Source organism: Molothrus aeneus, chromosome 8, assembly GCF_037042795.1.
Source record: "Molothrus aeneus isolate 106 chromosome 8, BPBGC_Maene_1.0, whole genome shotgun sequence".
In the NCBI taxonomy this organism is placed as follows: domain Eukaryota; kingdom Metazoa; phylum Chordata; class Aves; order Passeriformes; family Icteridae; genus Molothrus; species Molothrus aeneus.
Genome location: NC_089653.1, coordinates 7103238 through 7122469, shown reverse-complemented (window position 1 = coordinate 7122469; position 19232 = coordinate 7103238). Strand labels below are relative to the sequence as shown.

Genomic DNA, 19232 nt, shown 5'->3' with positions numbered 1-19232 from the left:
AGCACTTCCCATGCCAAACTCCCTTGGTGGACTCCTTGAGGAATGCAATCTCTCTGCTCCTGGCAGGGATTTTCTGTGGATTCTGAGACTAGCAGAAAACAAAGGATAACAGAAAAACCACCCCTCTGTCTTTTGGTAAAGAACCAAATTGTCCATGTAAACAAGGTTGAGAAGGAACTGAGAACTGAAGAAATGAGGAAAAAAAATGTAAGCCCTTTCTGCCCCACACATGTAGTAAGTGTAACCAGCATGGAATGAAGCTGCCAGGACTAGGATAAACACTGTCTAATTTCTCATGCTAAAGCATAAACCTTTCATGCATATCAGCCACTCTGGGAAACAGCTCAGTTCTCCAAGTGAGAGCAGCTAGCTGTGAAACTCATTTATTATTGATATATTTTTGTTAATGCAGAGAACTGTAAATTTAATGAATGAGTTTAAAAAATTTGCCCCAAATACAGAAAAGGTAGTATGTAAAAATAGATGGATTATTATTTGTAAACCATTCAATTCATATCTACCTATATTTTAAAGCTTCCAAAAGCATTACTGAATGCTTTAAACTCTACAAAATGGAAGCTAAATATTTTAAATTGGAATGATGAGCTAAGACTGTGAAGCTAATAATTAAAAATAGGCTGGTAGAAAAGAAATGCATATTCTTCATTGCCAAATGCTGCATACTAGAATCAAATTATTTATTTTTATTGAACCACTTGTTGAGTGTGCCTCTGGGAAAGGAATTATGTTTACAGCTGTATTAGAAGAAGCCAGAAAAATCTAAGTAGAAAAATATCTGTCAGGATATTAAACACAAAATACTTTAACACTTCATATGAGCATAACTGTCTGGAAAGCAACAAGAAAAACAAACAAAAACAACTGGGTATGGCATAAGAAAAAATATTAGCAGCGTGTCTGGAATTTGAAAAACAGACCATGAAGGCCCATGAAAATACAGGGCTTCTTCTGCAAAAGTTATAGTAAGTAAGCAATAAAATCTTATTCAAAGCATTGAGATCTTTTAAACAGTATTGCATACCTGCTTTACTCCAGAGGACAAGATGATGCATTGCAGAATCTAGGCTGAGTTTCTACTAAAGTTAGGAGAACTTCTCCTAAAGTTAGCTCAGTTTCTACTGTGAAAACAGCTTCCTTTTCTTGTTTAACACTCATATGATCTTTAACCCTTTTTTATCTTTAATTTCTTTATCAATGTCCCTACCCCAAGTAGTCTTTGTAGTGATTTTGATTATATAAATATATATTCACAAAATATAAAAAAAAAATTTTAAAGAAATTCACAAATTCATACTTGATTTCCTTCCCCACATTTAATATTTTACAGGACTTTGGGTTTAAACCCACAGCCCAGTGGTGGAGGAAGTCTTGTGCATTGGAAAAAGTATGTTGTCTTCCTGGGCAGCCTTATTTAATGCCTTAAGAAGAAAAGCACCCCAGGTTTGCAAGGAAGAATAAATCCCTGATTTTAGGGATTGTTGCAACCTTTCAAATAAATGATGCTTCCATCATCCAAAATCCATCAGACACTGTAAACAAAAGAGACAAAAATAGACAAATACCTCACTGTTGGAGCTTTCAATAAATGATCCTCCAAACATAGCAGACATCCACTCACAGCTGCAGATCAGCAGTGGCTTGTGGGCCTTGATGCTTCCATCATCCAATTTAAATGTCACATCTGCCATAGGAACAAAGGCACAGCAATGCTGCAAGTCTGTGCTTAGGGTGCAACCTGTTCTCAAGAATGTGTTTTACTTGCATGTTGTTAACCAAGGACTTCCTTCATTTCCCATGACCTCCACCTCAAAAATAACTCTTGCATTTTAAATAGTTAATAAAAAGCTTTAATTGTAAAGGGGGATATCTAATGTTCAGCATTTCTGAGAATTGGATTGCTTATTTAAAAGCTGTGAGTAGATTTTGAGAAATGAAACTACAGAATCCCAGGTTGGAACAGTGGCCTGAGTAACACCACAATTTTGGGGTCATCCCTCCTCTCAGAACAATGTAAGCTGTCACATTGTTTGAAGTCTATGAAGTGACAGTAACATGGATGAGAAAAAGAAACACTTCCTTTCCTGCTTAAGCGTGCATTTACTTACCAGAAAATGTCCCTTTGCAAAGGCACTCTTTTATCCGATTAGCTTTTCTGACATGAAATGCTTTAGTAATCTCTTGATTCATGAAGGCTTCTTTATTCATAATATTCTCCACCATCATTCGCAAGTCAAAGACTTCCAAGATTTCAGCAATCTGAGCCAGTCTGGTGAGGTCTTTTTCATTTTCATCCAGTTGGCCTGTGTATAAAAACTGCAAAACAGTTTTAAAAGGTGCAGCTTGCACAGAGGAATCCATTTTTACCACAGTTACAGGACACGTCCTCTTTGAGACAGGATTCACTTGCATTTCCTTGTGCACACTAACAAACCCCTTACCCCAGCAGGACAGAGATCTTGCTGCAGAGTTTGTTTCACCAGATTCAGGTTCTAGCATGTTTAAAGACTCACTACTTTCTGGTGGGGGAATTTTAACAAGAGATTTCAAGGATGCCTCATCACTGTCACTGTTTGTCTCAAGGTGACTCGTCAGAACATCCTTATTTGTATTTTCTTTATTACACTGTGTTTCATCCAAGTATGGACTTTCCTCACATTCCATTAAGAAAAGGTCGTAAAACTTTGAAGAGGAGGTAGCTAGGTAAATCTTGTGAGCAAAAATGCAGTCCTGCTCCTGAAGAACAAACATGACATCTGCACACAGTGGGCTGTCCAATAAATATCCAGCTTCATTCATGCTCGGTGTGGGACACTCAGGAATTTTGATAACTGGAGGAGGGGCTTTTGGAGGTAGGAATGGAGCCTGAAGCAAAGGTTTTTGGACCTTCTTCAAATGAGATTTCCAGAATTGTAGGTGTCTTCTGGAGATCAGGGCAGCTCTAATTGCATTGTCAAACACATCTTTAATTCCAAACTGGTCAAATACACTGGTTTCATAGTAGGGTATCCCGAGTTCCTTGGCAACCTCTCTGCCTCTCTCTGGTGGCAAAATGTCTCCCCTTTTTATTGGCCTAGGGTAAACAAAAAATGAACCTTGTCACACAAAGTTACGCTAGAAATCATGGAATTTTACCAAATATTCAGCACTAAATCTGAGATAACTATCATTCAAATGAAACAAAATATAAAACTAAGCGCACAAAGCCCTTTGGAAATCTACAGTCATGACTCTAGAGAGTTTTAGAATAGCACATGTTTTAAATTTCATTTAAGTTTGGCGGTGTCTTTGCAATGTTACTAAATATACAAAGAAATCATTTAGGCAAAATGGAGCTGCCTCTTACTTAAAGTGAAATTTACAGTAAAAAAATTTGATAGGATATTCGAGAACTTTCATTATTTAAAAAACCTCCTACCACCCCTTACTACTCAGATATTCTGTCACAACCATCATTTAAACACAAATGGAAATTCTCATGACATAAAAATGCCAGAAATACAGCTAAATATTAAATGGAAATATTCCTTAATCTCATGCTTTTTAAAGAAGATCATAGTAGCCTACAACAAAAGAGTAACAACACACACTGCAAGAGATAGGCTTGTTTTGCCTGCAGGAGCATTATGTGGGAACTCATGAATTTCCAGAGCAGCTCTAGTACATGATACAGGGTAAACAAACCAGTAAAAAGTCTGGGCTAGGATCCATTTTGCCAGCAAAAAAAAATCATCTCCCCAGAAGGCACAACCCAAGAGTGTGTTCTGTGAGCCCACCATATTGGGCAGACACGAGCTGGCACAGATGGAACACACCCCAGACAACAGCTTGCTGAGTGCCAGCTAATAAATAACCAGTTCAGGTGGCAGGAGTCTGTGCCAGACACACAGAGCTCTGACTCAAAATTACCAATGGTGAAATCAGGGAGCAGGATTAGGGCAGAAGAGGGGTTTTGAAAAATCACAATTTCCTTTTAAAGAGTCAACCAAAAAGCCCACCCCACCCTCACAACAAAGAAATGTTTAATGAACAAACAGACCTATAAAAATCACATTGCTACATCAAGAGTTTGACTGCAATGCAATGCAAAGTTTTCTAAGGGCTCACAAAATATTAATTCAATATCTTTACGGAAATTTGTTACAATACAGTCATTAATTACACAATCATGGATATTATTTCCGTGAATCTGGTCTCATTCAAATTCCCATAAAAGGAATAAATTAGAAGCAAGCCAGTTATTGTGGGACTGTTGTTGCCAAATATGTGAATGGTTGTATTTTGTATCTGGGAGAAACAAAGCTTCTCTAGAACAACCCCCAAACTCTCTTTCAATCTCAGAACTTTTAGAAGTTTAATTTGCAACCATTTAATTTTCTACTATGATCTAGGATCACATTTAGCAAAACAACCAAACCGTGAGAATTAAGAAAATTTGAGTAGAATCTGACAGTTTAAAACAGTACCTAACAATAGTGAGAGGGTAGGACATGATACATATGTTCATGGAGAAAAATACATAAGAAAACAATAATAATTACCATCTCTATCTTACTGTAGTGTTCTGCCACCCAAACACGTTTAGATATCCAATGTGCAAAACTTTTGTGGGGAACTTAATAACTGTGCGTGTTAAAGAACTAACCAACTCAGACAACAGAATTAAAAAAAGAAGAAAGCACATATATTCTCATTGCCAAAAAAAGGAAACTAGGCTCTCCAGTTTCTCTTTTGCAAGTGTTGTACCTGACTACCAAGGTGATTTTTTTTTTAAATTCTCATTTTTGTTTAAACTTTACCTTGCCAGAGGCCGTCTGGCTCTGTTAACAGCCTCGAGGTCGGCATAGCGGAGATCCAGCTGGCAGCCCACCAGGATGACAGGTGTGCGAGGACAGAAGTGCTTGATTTCTTGATACCACATTGTTTTCACATGATTCAGGGAATTAGGATTAGCAATTGAAAAGCACAGAACAACAACATCAGACCTAGAAAGGTAACAAGAAAATACCTGATGAAAACCCCACAAATGATTTTTGCTGCAGTTTCACCTATTTCCATTACTCTGCTCTGCTCTTTGCCAAACGTGCTGACACCCAGATGTCAGAATAGATGTTGTTCGTGCAGAGGTGTGAGAGAAGCTACACATTTCATCACAAAAGCATGGGAGCACAAAGCCACATACCCAGGAAGCACTGCCCCTCCATGCTGAGATGATCCCAGCACGTGGGAGCAGAGCACTAAGAAGAGAGGTAGGGCTTTCCATTCTCTACTTTTACACAACAGTTACTCACAGGCTGCCACTGCTCCAGAAACAATTCTGCTGACTGGACACCTAAATTGCAGTTCAAAGATCATTGGTGCTTAGGAATTAGAGAGGAGCTGTGCAAAACTTCAGAACAGCCACGCAGGCAGACAGATCACTTGTGAACTTGTCATGGAGAAATACCTTTACTGCACTGTTTGAAGTACTGAGGTGGTTGCCTTTGCAATGTGCTTTGCACAGCAATTCTCCAATGTCTTTAATAAATAACCTGTTAGAAGGGCAAACTGCTGCAGAATGACCACTTCTACAATATCAGCAAAAATAAACATTACAGTGAAAATAAGGTCAGTAAACTGTAGAATAGGACAGTGGCTTAAATTAGAGTAAGCATGGCAATATTTGCAGGCTTTTAAAGGTTTCTAAGAAAACAGAAACTACTCCGCTAAATGAACTTGCTATATAAATTATAAGTATGAGGATTAAGGTTGACAGTTCATCCACTGAACCACAGCCTAACTCTTGTCAGAGCTGGCACCCAAAGGCAGAGAAATGATTGAATACTTGTCTCAGGGCATACCTAACTAGGGGCAGTTTTATTATTTATAAACAAGCAGTTCTCAAGCTCTTGGGTCTCTTACGGGAAAAAAATAGAAAAGAAAATAAGAAAAAAAAGTTGAATTTGAACTCTTGAGGGAAATTGAGGAGAAGGGACATTTTGAGGAGGCAACTTATTGCTACAGAATTGTCAGCAGGATAAACTCAGCAATACCATCTCTATCTCAGTTCTAGTATTCTTTAATTTAGCACCAATGTGTTGTATCTGCAGTTTGTGTCATGTACAGAGCATCAGCAGTAGTGAATCTTAACATTCACCTTTTAAATAATGAAATACCTCCTCAGTAGTGCTGCTTTCTACATTTCACTGAGGGCACAGATATATCCAGCTATTTCTAAAGATAGCTGCACACAATATGGAGACTGCTGTGAGCATCAATTTAATGTAAGAGAAATGCTCCTGCTCCAAATTTCTGTCTTATATAAACTGCAACACATCTGTCATATCTAGGAACAAGGCTTTTTCAAACTGGAAAGTTCTCTAGTAAATAGTGAAGGGCTAAGCAGCCAACACAATGGTCTGCTGCACAGCTGAGGCAAACATGCTTTAAACTCAAACTTGCTCTATTCAAGGTCATGTGGGAGTAAAACCTGAACCCCAGGAGACATTTGCTAGATCCCAGAAAGAGAAATCAATGTACAGCTAAGGTACAAGAAACTCTATGTTACATGTATTCTAATAGGGTCAATTGTTTAATTCAAGGCCATCACAACTGCTGGAGTGGCAAGCGTTGGCTGCCTGGCTGCTCCTAACTACAGCTAAGCATCTTACAGAGACAGCCTGTCAGCATCCTTCAGAAATTAATACCTAAGCCCAGTAATTGCAGTCACGAGGACCCAACCCTCCTGACCTTACAAGCCACAAGACACACATCACATCTCCCAGAAAACCAAAAGGAGATAACTCCAGCAGGTGTTCACAGGCAGGACACACCAGTTCCCCAGGTGCCCCGTGCTGGGCACAGTTTGTGCTCCGGAGGGAGCCAGGGGTGAGTTGTGTCTCTGGACAGGGCAGGCCCAGAGCAGCCAGCAGGCTGCCCCCAGCACAGCCCTGCATGTCTTACAGCCCTTGCCAAGGGAGAATCATGTTTTTGCCACTGTGGTCCTTGAGCAGCTCCTTGCCTCTGACCTTTGCTGGACAATCATAAAATGGAGATGAGCAAAGCTGGGTTCTTCCAAAACTCACTGCACTGCACTAACAGGACATTGTCACCTTACTGCCTTCCACATGGAAAGAATAACAGAGTAAAGAGGTAAAAAGTGATTTGCAAATTATTTATCTTGTATTTATCCTATTATTTATCCTTTCCCCATAAAACAAAGATTCCTGAGAGTTCTGCACTGGACAGAGATGATTTAATGGTTCTGTGCCAGGAACAGGACGGATGGGAAAGCGCTGGGTAGTGGCAGAGTTCACACGCTGAACCAGCACCACAGCTGGCTCTGCTAGCTCACAAAATACAGCCACTCTATCATAATAAATTAAGATTTCATTCAAGTCATAAGCACAATTTGTACTCAGTACCAACTGGAGACAGAAATGGATGAGGAAGATTAACCAGCTACATAGAAGTGTGAGCATTTCAGGAAAGGTGTCCTTTGGAAACTTTAATTAAAGTACCTACAATTCCTATTAAAGTCAAAGGCACATTTACAACTTGCTAACACTGCAGTATAAAGTTTGGTTCGACATTTGTTCATAAAGAAGCAGACCCTGTCAGGTTAAAATATGCATGAATATTTCCTAAACATTAAAAATTTACCAATGTTATTTTAATATTCTCAGGGAATGTAAAAGGGTATGATTTTTTAAAATGCCTATTCTACTGTCATTTTTGTGCAGTTACTTTTTGTGTTGGTTACCTAGAGAATGAGAAAGAAGAAAAAATAAGTAAACCTGATTTGTCCTTTCTCTCTGCAGCAACATATTCACAAATACAAGTTGCATTTATTCTAAAAACAGAATTTCATAGCCATTTCCCAGTAAAATTCAGGAGTAATTCAAGAAACATTTTTATAAACCTGAACACCAAGTGCTTTATAGAATCATTGAACAGTTTGGGTTGGACTAGACCTTAAAGACCAACACTTTCTACCCCCCTGCCACGGAAAACCAGGAAACCCAGACTGAGATCCTGAGACCTTAGGAGTGGAAAACAGCACAAGAAATCCACCTAATACCTATTCACAAAGAAATAATTCACTAAGATCAGGATTTTGACAAAAAGTAGCTTCCCACACTTATAATTTCCAAAAGATTTTGATGTTGCCTTACAGCCTTTCAGTGTAGAGCCCAAATGCCCCTTTCTACCCAGCCCCTGACTTAGGAAAGCAAGGCAAAATGTGAAATTATGTAATACCACAAATAACAACTGCCACATACTTTTTTACTCCTTAAGGAAGGATTAAAGCATTGGAAATGTCCTTCTATTATAGACAAATTACATATACATCAAGCTGAGCCTCAGGCTCACTAACAGCCCCATTCGGCACACACCTTTCTAAGAAAGGAAGGAATCCTAACAGAAATTCCACAGCAACCTCTTTCTACTCACAGTATGGAACCATGGTGGGATGCACAGGAGAGAAGTAGGTCTGCATTAATTTCAGTGGCCTAAGAATATAAAGCATTTACTTCCCCATCAGCTGAATGAAATTGCTTTCACACAGGTAACAAAAGAAGAAAAAAACCAGTGCATACACACAGCCTGTCAAAGTAAAGTTACTGGTGAAAGCTGTCTATGTGACCCTCTCTGCTTATCACAGTCTTTCTTGGGCCTAAGTCAAACTCAAAAGAGAAAAATATCATAACAAATATATGTATATGTTGTAAAATTTTTTTTTTCCAGTTCCTCATGATCATATGATGAAGAATCTGAATAGTTATAAACCACTGTAAAGTAGAAGGGGAGGCTTACAAATTTGGGTGGCTGAAGGTGATTTAAAGATACTGCCTGTCACTTTTTTTTCTGGCAGAAAATGTAACAAGAGGAAGCAGCAGAGCTGAGAGACACCTGAAATAACTGGATTCCCCATCAGGTGAGCCTCTGGTAGTGAGCAAGAGACTGTCCTGTGTCTGTTCAGTACCTCTGCTCTAGAGAGACATCTCTGAGGATCACTTCCAACCCAGGCCAGCAATGGCTTGAGAGGCACAGGGAATGCGTGAGCTTTCATTCACAAGGCACTTCTGAAACCTCAGACCTTCTCTGAATAAAGGAGGGGAGCTGCTGGCCCAGCCTCAGTTCAGGCACCAGCTGCTCCATGACAGAGGGCACTGATCTAACTAAAGGCAGACCAAGTAACTCTGTGAAGCCACAAACCTCACCCTAATCTCACTGAATTTGATGAATGAAAGTACCATTTTACCTCAAAGCTACCTTGGTTTTGTTCTTACAGAAACAGCATCATCATTTGTCCCTTGAGGAAAAAAAATCAGAAGGAAGTTGGTGGAAGTCTTCAGATGTCAGTGATAAAGCCCTGTTCTCATGGACTCCTTTCAGCAGCATTCCAAAGGTATATTTTTAGGGATTCAATTACATTGGAGTAAGTGGTAAAGGGAATTGTAATCACACAGAAAGTTGAATGCATGTGTTCCTCTGCATACATACAATACCCACAAGGCTTACAAAATCCATTCACCACAGAGGAAATAGTCTAAACCTATTTTAAGAGGCTCTGTCAGCAGTCTAACAGCAAGACTCATTCACATTTGTAAGTCATGAGGAAAAAGCTGTTTTCTGTCCGTGCTGTATGAACAGATTTTGTTTGGTCTACAGCTCATATTTAAGTTGCAAGTAAATAAGTCATCCTGGCTGAATTAGCTAACAACCCCCATTCTGGGTATTGAGAATAAATATTTGATTGAATTAACTCTTTGCAGGTTTGTGCTTATATTTACACATACTAGAGCTGCATGTTAAAAACCCCAGGATACAGAGGCTATTTATCAAATTAACCAAACATGTTCACCTGGGGGAGGAAAACAAAAAAAAAAAGAAAAGGATGCAAAAAGGGAGAAAAAGAACTACAAGCCAGCTTCTAGGATTAGCTTGAACATGATGATATGTTGACACTCTCATTCAAAACCAGATTGGACAGGAGGATGGGAGATAGTGAATCCTGACAAGTTGAAATGTAAATTAAGATGTTTTGTCTTTACACTTGCCTCCCAGAGAAACTGCTACAGAATAACAACTCGGGCTTTAAATGAAGTTCACACCTCATCTGCAGGCTTAGAGAATACAATAGCACCAAGGGTAGATTGTTATTAAACAAAGAGGTGGCTGGGAGCTGGAAATCAATACACTAAATCATAACCAAGGTATTATCATTTTACAGCATTTTGGGATGATTGTGCACCAAATGAAACCCTATGGGAAATTATTCATAAATGGCTGTTTGGCATCACATACTTCTTAAACTGAACTGAACAGGATATTTCCAAAACTAAAGCACACACTTTAGTCTAAGGGGGGGAAAAATGTCATTTTGTAAACTGCAGCAAATATTTCCACAAGTCTCTGCAGCCACATCCCCCTCACTCCTTTAGCTGTCAGGAACTGTTTCCCAAAGCTCCCAGAGGAGTGTGATAATTAAACTAAACACCACAGAGCAGAATGCAAGCTGATCTCACTCTCCATACTCCCATTAAGGGATGGCAGAGAAACATTAACTATTCCATCCCCGGTGGCATTCAAATGTTTCTCTAGTCCTGTCACACAAAAATAGTGGAAACAGATTCCTTTTCCCCTCCTTTCATGTTTCTATCTGTGAAAAATAAAGTTAAGAAGGATTTATCTGTGCTACAAGCCTGATTAACTGTTCACCCAGTCATCTATAGCATAATCTATTTATGTAACATTTTCTAGAACTGTATGGAGCAAACTTTTCCAAGGAGCAGCAGGCGAGTTAATGACTTGCTGGTTCTTGTTACACCAGGTTTAGGACAATTAGAGGTCTTGGCTGAATGTTAGCTGGAGTAAGCCTTCCCCTGCATAAGGTGCAGATGTACAGAATTTTTTTAAGAGAACCAAATGATTATATTATTATATGATCCTTCAGACAATCAAAACATGGGGCACTTGCAGGCGTAACCTTGAACAGTTTGGCATGAAATAGGCCTTTCACTGTATTGCAAGATTTGACACAGCTGACTAGACTGCAGCTCAATGTACAGAGGTGATTTAAAATAAATTCCTAGAAATGTGAACATTTAGCATTGAAAAACTAGTTTTAAAATGCCAACCCAGATGAAATACTAAACAGTCTACTTTGACTGCAACATTAACATTCTTAAAACAACCAAGTACCTAAATGCTTACAATCACAACATTTTAAAACTGAAATTCTATTTATAAAGTATTTCTGTAGAGCTTCCAGTTACTTTCTTCATTAATAGACTTGCAGAAAAACCACTAACAGGAGAGCAGGCTTCCAGAACAGCCTTTTAAAGCTAATTAGGATACAGCAAACCTCATTCTACACAAGTTCGGTTCTGCAAACCTCACAAATGAATCACTGTGTTCATATGCTTAATCCTCGAGATCTCAAGTTATGCACGTCCTCCTTGGCGTTTGCAGGATTAGAATCTAAGTATGTTGTTTCCTCCCTCTCCCATCCTGTCAGTAAATGTGGGATCAGGGTTCAGAACATGCCTGATTCTGCTCTCCTAATCTCCAGTAATCTTCTCAGTGACACAGTATCTGTTGCAGAATATCGGGAGGCCACATCAAAGTGGAACAGTGAGTGGAAACATGAAGTTACATCCAAATTTATCAATGCAGGCTCCACATGCTGCCAAAAGGTAAAACAGTATCTATGGACATCTTCCAGTAGCACTAAATATTAAGGTAAATATTACCTTAAAGTCTGTAACTTCTCTCACAAAGCTTATTTACAACTGGTACAGGTTGTGCAGCCCAGATGTGTTGCCACTTTAGCTCCCAACAGAAAATTCCAGGTAATTCATGACTCTGTGAAAACTCAACTAACAGTGCTGTACACAAAGGAGTGTAGCACAAACATAGAGAGTTCTACAGCCTGAAAATTTAATGGGTGGATTCAACCAGCAGAACCCTCTACAGCATTTCTAAGGGGTAGAGAATAGAAAAGACCATCCTCCTTCAAAGTCACTTGTGTCATCAGGCAGCACAGAGAGAAGAAAAACAGCAAGACAGTACATTTTGGCCACATGCAATAGAAAGCTGGGGCTGACACTCTACAAAGGGCATTCATTCCCAGCTGGAAAAAAAATGTGTCTGTCTGTGAAGGTCTGATCAACTGCAGTGACTGAAGCAGATATGAAAAGGTTATGAAAAAGTTCAACAAGGTGAAAAAATGTGTGAGGACTGAGACCTCTCAAATATGAGTTATGAAAAGGTATGTCCAAAACCCACCTTCAGCTCAGTATTTGCCTAATACAGCTGTTCTGCTGTCTGTACTGCCACAAGGTCAGATCTAATTAAACAAACCAGAAAGACTATCACTGGCTTCAGTCCTTGCTGAAACTATGCTGAACTTTTAGAAACATGTATATACACACACATATATAACACATGCTGGAAAAATCTAGATCACATTCATTTAAATATATATTTATTATAAATGTATTTTTAGAATTTCCAGGGTTAATTGATTCACTAACAGACATTTTATATTTATAGAAGGAAAACCTCAGCTTTAATTAAGGAAATACAGAAGAGCCTCATCTTTCATGAATCTAGCTCTGCTCTCAAGAGGTTAGCTGCCCATTCAACATCACAGGTTTTAATAAAATAAATATTTAATTGAGTGAGAGTGATATTTCCCAACATCTCTCCTTGTTTGTTGCTTGTTAGGCAATTATATCAAACACTGCTTATACAGGCAGAGAATGCTCATGTTCAATTTTCTGAAGCTGCAATCTTATTTTGGAGACTGTACTTTAAAATTCAAAATAGGACAACAGTTGTTGACAGAGCTTAGCAGGCTGTTCAAGGAAATGTAGCGTAGTAAAACTATGCTGCTTTTTAAATATTTATATCTTTTTAATCCTTCCAGCAGATAATCCTCTTTGCAGTGGGCAGGAACATGAATACCCGTGATTGCTAAGTCCTTGCTTTTCAAAATTTGGATTTGCAATTTATTTCTACCCCAAAATTTGAACGCAAATATTCCTTAAAATTTTACTTGGATCAATTTACCTTCCATAAGCAAAGCGCCTGTCTTTGTGGTGGTCCCCAAAAGTATCCCACAGCCTGAGAGAAACACTCACTTCATCCACAACATCTCTTGAGCGTTCAAGGACCTAGAAGAGAACACACAGAACATTCTCTTTCCCTCCATCAGACAATTACTTTGTAATTCACCCCATCAAAAGGTCCAAAACATACTAGGTCAAGGGTCTGCCTCATGCAGTTTTTACCAAAAGATGTATCTTATAAATCAGGCAGAATATTTATATCCCTAAAAATAGGTTTGATAAAGAAATTACTTTAGAACGAGAGGTGTTATCAGAGCATGGCTGCAGTAGAGGTCACTCATAAAATACTTGTGAGCTCATTGCTGCATCCTGGCAGGGTGAGGCTTGCCAAGAAACAATAGCAGCACCTCCCAGCATGTGCTGCACACCTTGCACACCTGCAGCCCTTACCTCCTGGCAGACACGGTACTGATCAATGGCCCAGACAGTCGGGACGTGCGTTGCCAGCAGCTGATACTGAGTCAAGGTTGTGTTGCAGGCTCTGGCACAGATCAGACGAGTCTTTCCCACTGCATTATCTCCAACCACCACACACTTGATAGTTTCAACGTTGGGTCTTTCGTAGTCCATGTCAATGTCCATTTATCAAAAACTGGAACAAGACAGTTAAAGCAGTTTTCTACTTCTGTGTGAAAACAGTGCAGTTTAGAATCAGAGCCTTTTACTTCCTCTTCTTGAGAGATGCCTGGAGACAACAAACTCTTAAGGAAAAGTGTGTAGTGAACTGTCCCAAAGTAGGCCAGCCAGTCCTTTAAATACTGCTCAGTTATGCAAATACACAATTATTTGGACCACGGTGGCTTTATGCTGCTCACATGCTATTTTCACTTTGGTTTCTGTAAACACAAGCCTGTTTGCAGAAGATAGATCTTGGTGAAACAAGGACAGCTAGCATAAACTTACCTCTCGTGAATACTTTTTATGCCAGGAGGAAAAAAAGCCTGGGCATCAGTGGGTTTAACCTGAAGGATACCAGTATAAACCTGCCTTCTGCAGTCCTGCCCATTCAGGATTTGATTTAGGGCTGTCCAGACAATATTGCTAACAGCAAGTCACACAGATGGCTTTAGCACACACTAAAACTCACTTGTAGGACAACTCCAGAGACTGTTCGCTACAAAACCACAATTCCCATTACATCCTGCAAGTATCACACACTCTTCATTGTCCAAGGAGAAGTTTGTACAGATCATGGACTAAAATGAAACCAAAGAGCCAAGCAGGAACTTGCAAATATACTTATCTATACCTAGAAATTCTTTCTGATGTGAAATGGAAAGTGAGGAGAAAAAGTTTCTTGAAGATACTGTCCTCATGGAAAGATATTATTGAAACTATTTCCTTAAATATTCTATGGCAATATATTGAACAAATGCCTAGATACAAAGGCAAGCTGGAAAAAATGGATATTTGAAAGACTAAAACCAACTCATGCATGTTTACTACAGTCTGTCATTTTCATATGTGGGATCATAGTTTGATATATCTGAATTTGATTTTCTAATGTCTAGCAGTCTGCTGAGCAATCTGGACTCTGCCAGGGAATTGTAATCAAGGAGGGAGTACAAGGAAAATGCAAGTCACAAACCTTTTCAGGAAGGCTTGCCTAATAATTATTTCAGCAAGGAACCTACAGCAATTTAATTGACAAAACACAGGTCATCATCTGGAGTGATAGTGTCCTCTTTTCTGAGAAGAATGCACTACAGATAAAGAAATCCAATTACTTGTTTTAATACCTTTTTTAATATTCACATCTCATTTACACTTAGATATAGACTATATATTAGCTGTCAGGCTGTTTAAAATAACAGATTCAGGCTATTTTGGTGTCCATTTTTCACTGTCAGAGGCACTATGTTCTTATTTAAGAAAAAATCATGTTTAGTAACTACTAGTCAAACACTGATTTTAACTGTATTCTTTATTTAAACTGATGTACACCAAGAAACAAAAGTCTTTGTTAGAACTCAAGGCTACCCATTTAGATAAAATTTTGACTATGGACTGAGTGCTAATAACTATAATGGCTAAGGCACATTTGTAATCTTTATTTATGTGTGGAGGGAGGAGTTAGGGACGACACAGACAAGGTGCAAGAGTGATTTTTGCCACTACTGTGTCACACTGATGACACAGACACTGAACGCTTCTGGAAATGCTGCAGCACAGACTCTCAAAATGAGAATACATTTTGAAGTTATCCTACCCGAGACTGAAACGTGAGCCCAGACACTTAGCACCCTGGCCCAAGTGCATGGTTGCACAAGCAGAGCTCTGCAATGTGCCAGATGTAGAGCAGAGAACACTCTTTGAACACACACAAACACACATGGAGCATTGGCCACACATGAGCCCTCAGCGCCTCCTGACTCCAGCACAGAGGTTTGGGCTGGTGAGGACACAAAGCTGTTAATTGACAGCCTTCATCCCTTCACCTGCATCCTGAAAGGTTACTGCTCTGGAGGTAGAGCACTCCAGAGGCTCCCAGCTCCCTTCTGTGATCCAGCCCCAGCTGCCTGCTGGATGGAAGCTCCCATGAGGCTGGTACCTGGGATGGCCACGGGCTCTGTCCCCTTTCTGTGATTCCAAACACAGGAAGAGAGCCAAGAGCTAACTCTGTTCCTCCTCAGCATCCTTGCTCCTCCTCAGTCACAACACAAATAAAAGTACAAAAAACCCCTTTTTTTTCTCCACACTACAGAGAAAGTGGTATGTTCATACACCATGGCCTCATAGGCAGGGCCCCAAATGAGTAGCAAAACCCCGAGAGCTTTCAGCACGTGATCTTAAAAAGTTTCAAGTCTGAGAATAAACAGCAACCCCCTTGACATATTATGTGGGGGTATTAAATTACTTCATATTTTATTCATGCATGGACTAGACATCACAGATGGAATGTGGAAATGTTTACAAGGCTAGAAAACAAAATGAAGGAGCATGGCTAGCCAGTGTGTCTGGTTGGTTTTAAACTACCAAGCAGAGATGCCAAATCAATTTTTCTTCCTACCCAATATTCCATTAAAAAGCTGTTACACAGATTAGCTGTCGTATTATATAACAATTTGATTTAAAAATTCTTCCAAAGTTCTTAAATGGTAGTTCTGCATAAAATGTGCTTCAGTCAGTCACAAAAATATGTATTAAGTACAAAGTCTGGAATCTTAAAAAAATTCCAAGAGGATAACAAATCCAGGTTAAAATTAACAGGCAAATCTAAATAAAAGTAACTAGATAAATCAATGCAACTATCTGAGAATCCTAGAAAAAAATTTAAAAATTACTAGGGTTTTAATTTTCCAATATACTTAATAACTTAATTAAAGCAAAGTTATCACAGGACTCAGACACAGCATGCCTGAGTGCCCTGCTGTAGATCAATGGAATCTAATGAAGATATTTTTAGCATGACTCAATACTGCACAGGACAGAGATTAAAATAAACTGGCAATAAAAACAAAAGTAGAGCTCTGTGGCTATGTTAAGGAAAGTTCTTAAATATCCTCCAGTATCTATAATATAACTATGTGTTAAAAATCCAGACCATTTAAATATTGTTCACTAGTTTTCAGGAAGGGATTAAAGCATAAATAGCTCCTGAAGAGACTGACAGACAGAAGCCCAGACAGATATTTAGACACCTCAAGTAAAACCAGATGCTAACAACAAATTCCAGTATAAACAATTAGCAAAACAAGTTGATTAAATGCTTACAAATGTAGCCAGATGCCTTCTGGCTACTGGAATGATTAAAGCCAGGCATACATGCAAGATCTAAAAAATACAGCCACAGTTAGTTTTTTCAAGGCAGCCTCTAGGTTAAGCTGGTGCTAAACCTATTATATAATCACACTGATTAAAAATGCAGAACATGTATTTACAAAACTAGAATTAAAAAAAAAAAAAGACAACTAGATCTGAGCTCTGAAAGTCTGGAAATATCTAGGAAGACCAACTGGAACTGAAACTGAACTGGTTAGACAAGAACAAAGCAGCATATATAAAGATTTAGATAAAGGCATAGCATTCTAAGATCAACGAAAAACTTGCTAAAACCAACCTACAACCAGAAACAGCTTAGTTTACTAGCAAAACAAAGCAGGGTAAAACTATGAGGAAAGTTACTGGAAGTGTGACCAGTCCCAGAAAGGGAACTGACAAAAAAGCCAGAGAAAGACAGAAAGGCCATCAAATGAGGGGCAGCAAAGAACCTACCAGAGAAAAGGTCTGATCAGAAATCACCGTTTCCAAAAGAAAGGAGCACAAAATTCAGCTGCTTAAACCAGTTCTAAAGAAAGATGAGCAGATGGATGGAAATGGAAAAAGATACCCGTAAGAATAACACAGGATCTCAAAAATCTCTTAGGATGTTCTATTTTTACATTGTCACCTGTGATTGTTTGCAGATGAAGAGAAATCAGAGGCAGCCAAAAAAGCAGGAGATGTGAGCAGACTCAAGATCTAACATAAAGCCATTTAATTCATTCACTTGACTAGCAGTTAAGAAATATTCCAAATAAAGCTGATTTATTTCCAAAGAAATATAAGGCTACTGTTTTGAACCACAGCTTGCAGATGGTTATGGTTGCCAATTTCTTTTTCTGTTGCCTCACCTCCAATTGCTGTGGGGTGCTTGGTTTTTCATTTACTTTTCCTCATTGCTAAATGAGTTGTTATTATAATCACCATAAAACAGTTGTGGTTGCCATAGCATGCGAGTTGGTCAGCCTCAATAATGAAACACCCCCTTTCTGGAGAAATTTACCAAAAGATCTGTAGATGAAGCACATCACCTGATTATCAAGTCCACTGGTACACAGATTAAACACAACAGACACACACAGCACCTCTAACTCTCTGTATTAGTGTAGGTGTATTAATATACAATAGATAACCAGATCATAACCATGAACTTGTTTTAAGAATGCGGCTTAATATTTAAAGCATTGATTGCATTTTTTTCTGCTAGAAACAAGGTGGATGAAGATCCAAACCCAATAGTGAGTTGCCTGTGGAGGATCAGGAGTCCACCCCTGTGGATCTCTAAATGCCCACTTTGAAATGTCCAGATGTTTGATATCCTCACTTAGCATATACAAATCAGAACCAAGATTTTTTTTTTCAAAGAACAGTAGCTTATTATCAACCCTTTTCTCTTCAGCACAAACAAATCACAAAGAGTGTATACATTAGGCAATGATTATGGGGTGATCCTGGAGCCATTCACTTCTTAGATGTGTACTTACAGGACCCCTCAAAGCAAGCATTTTACTTAGCTCTTGTGCTAAGAGCAACCTTCAGATGACAGCTCAGAATGACAGCATGTAAGAACCTTGCCTGCTCAGTGGAGTTTTTCTTCAAGCTATTCCATGGAAAAAATAAAAAATTAATAATTTCAACCTGTGTCAAGTAATCTGACCAAACATGCAAACTAGGAACTCCTTCAAACAAAGCGGGTGCCAACCACAATTAAAATGTCACAATTTTACTAAAGAAATCTAATGGAAAGAGACACAAAGTCTAACATGACTTAATATGAATGGCGGGCATGGGAATTATCTGAAAAACTAAGGCTACCAGTAAGGCAATAAGATCATCAACAATTATCCCCAAAAACCACACTTCCCGGAAACTATATGAAGTGCATTTGTAGCTCCTCCATATTTCAATCTATTCTGGAGATGTATTTTTTAGTATAGCTTTGGAGTGACTCTTTCAGAGAGCCATTAGGCAATAACATGTCAAAAAGAATATAAAAAAATTTACAAGACTGTGCAACACTTTTGCCTCCATCCCCAAGTTGCAAAATTACTGCTTGCAACCATGGAAACTGGAAGAGGAGATGCAAAATGCCAAGTCCTTCAGGCACTGAAATCACTACCTTGCAGTGCAGAATCCCCAGGCACCAGCACGCTGGCAGGGACCAACGAGCACATGAGCCAGAAGAAGTGTGTGAAATGTTCGTTCTCAATATATAACCCACCATGTGGTGTTTCAGAATCTTTGGTGGATTAACACAGATATGCCATGGGACAAAGCAGGGGGAACTCAGTGTTCACCTGTGCAAGAGTGCAGAATTCACAGACAGCTCTGATT

At 39.0% G+C, this 19232-nt stretch overlaps 1 protein-coding gene across 1 annotated transcript in view; it reads right to left on the bottom strand.

The window, feature by feature from the left end:
- Nucleotides 1-19232, bottom strand: part of RHOBTB1 (Rho related BTB domain containing 1) — a 48203-nt gene that overhangs the window by 6075 nt on the left and 22896 nt on the right. Inside the window, exons 3-7 of the mRNA XM_066554564.1 lie at nt 13527-13728; nt 13078-13181; nt 4818-5003; nt 2127-3091; nt 1584-1702 (exon numbers count right to left, since the gene is read on the bottom strand). Of these exons, the coding sequence (XP_066410661.1) occupies nt 1584-1702; nt 2127-3091; nt 4818-5003; nt 13078-13181; nt 13527-13718 (1566 nt within the window). The 5' untranslated portion in view covers nt 13719-13728. The remainder of the gene's footprint in view (nt 1-1583; nt 1703-2126; nt 3092-4817; nt 5004-13077; nt 13182-13526; nt 13729-19232) is intronic.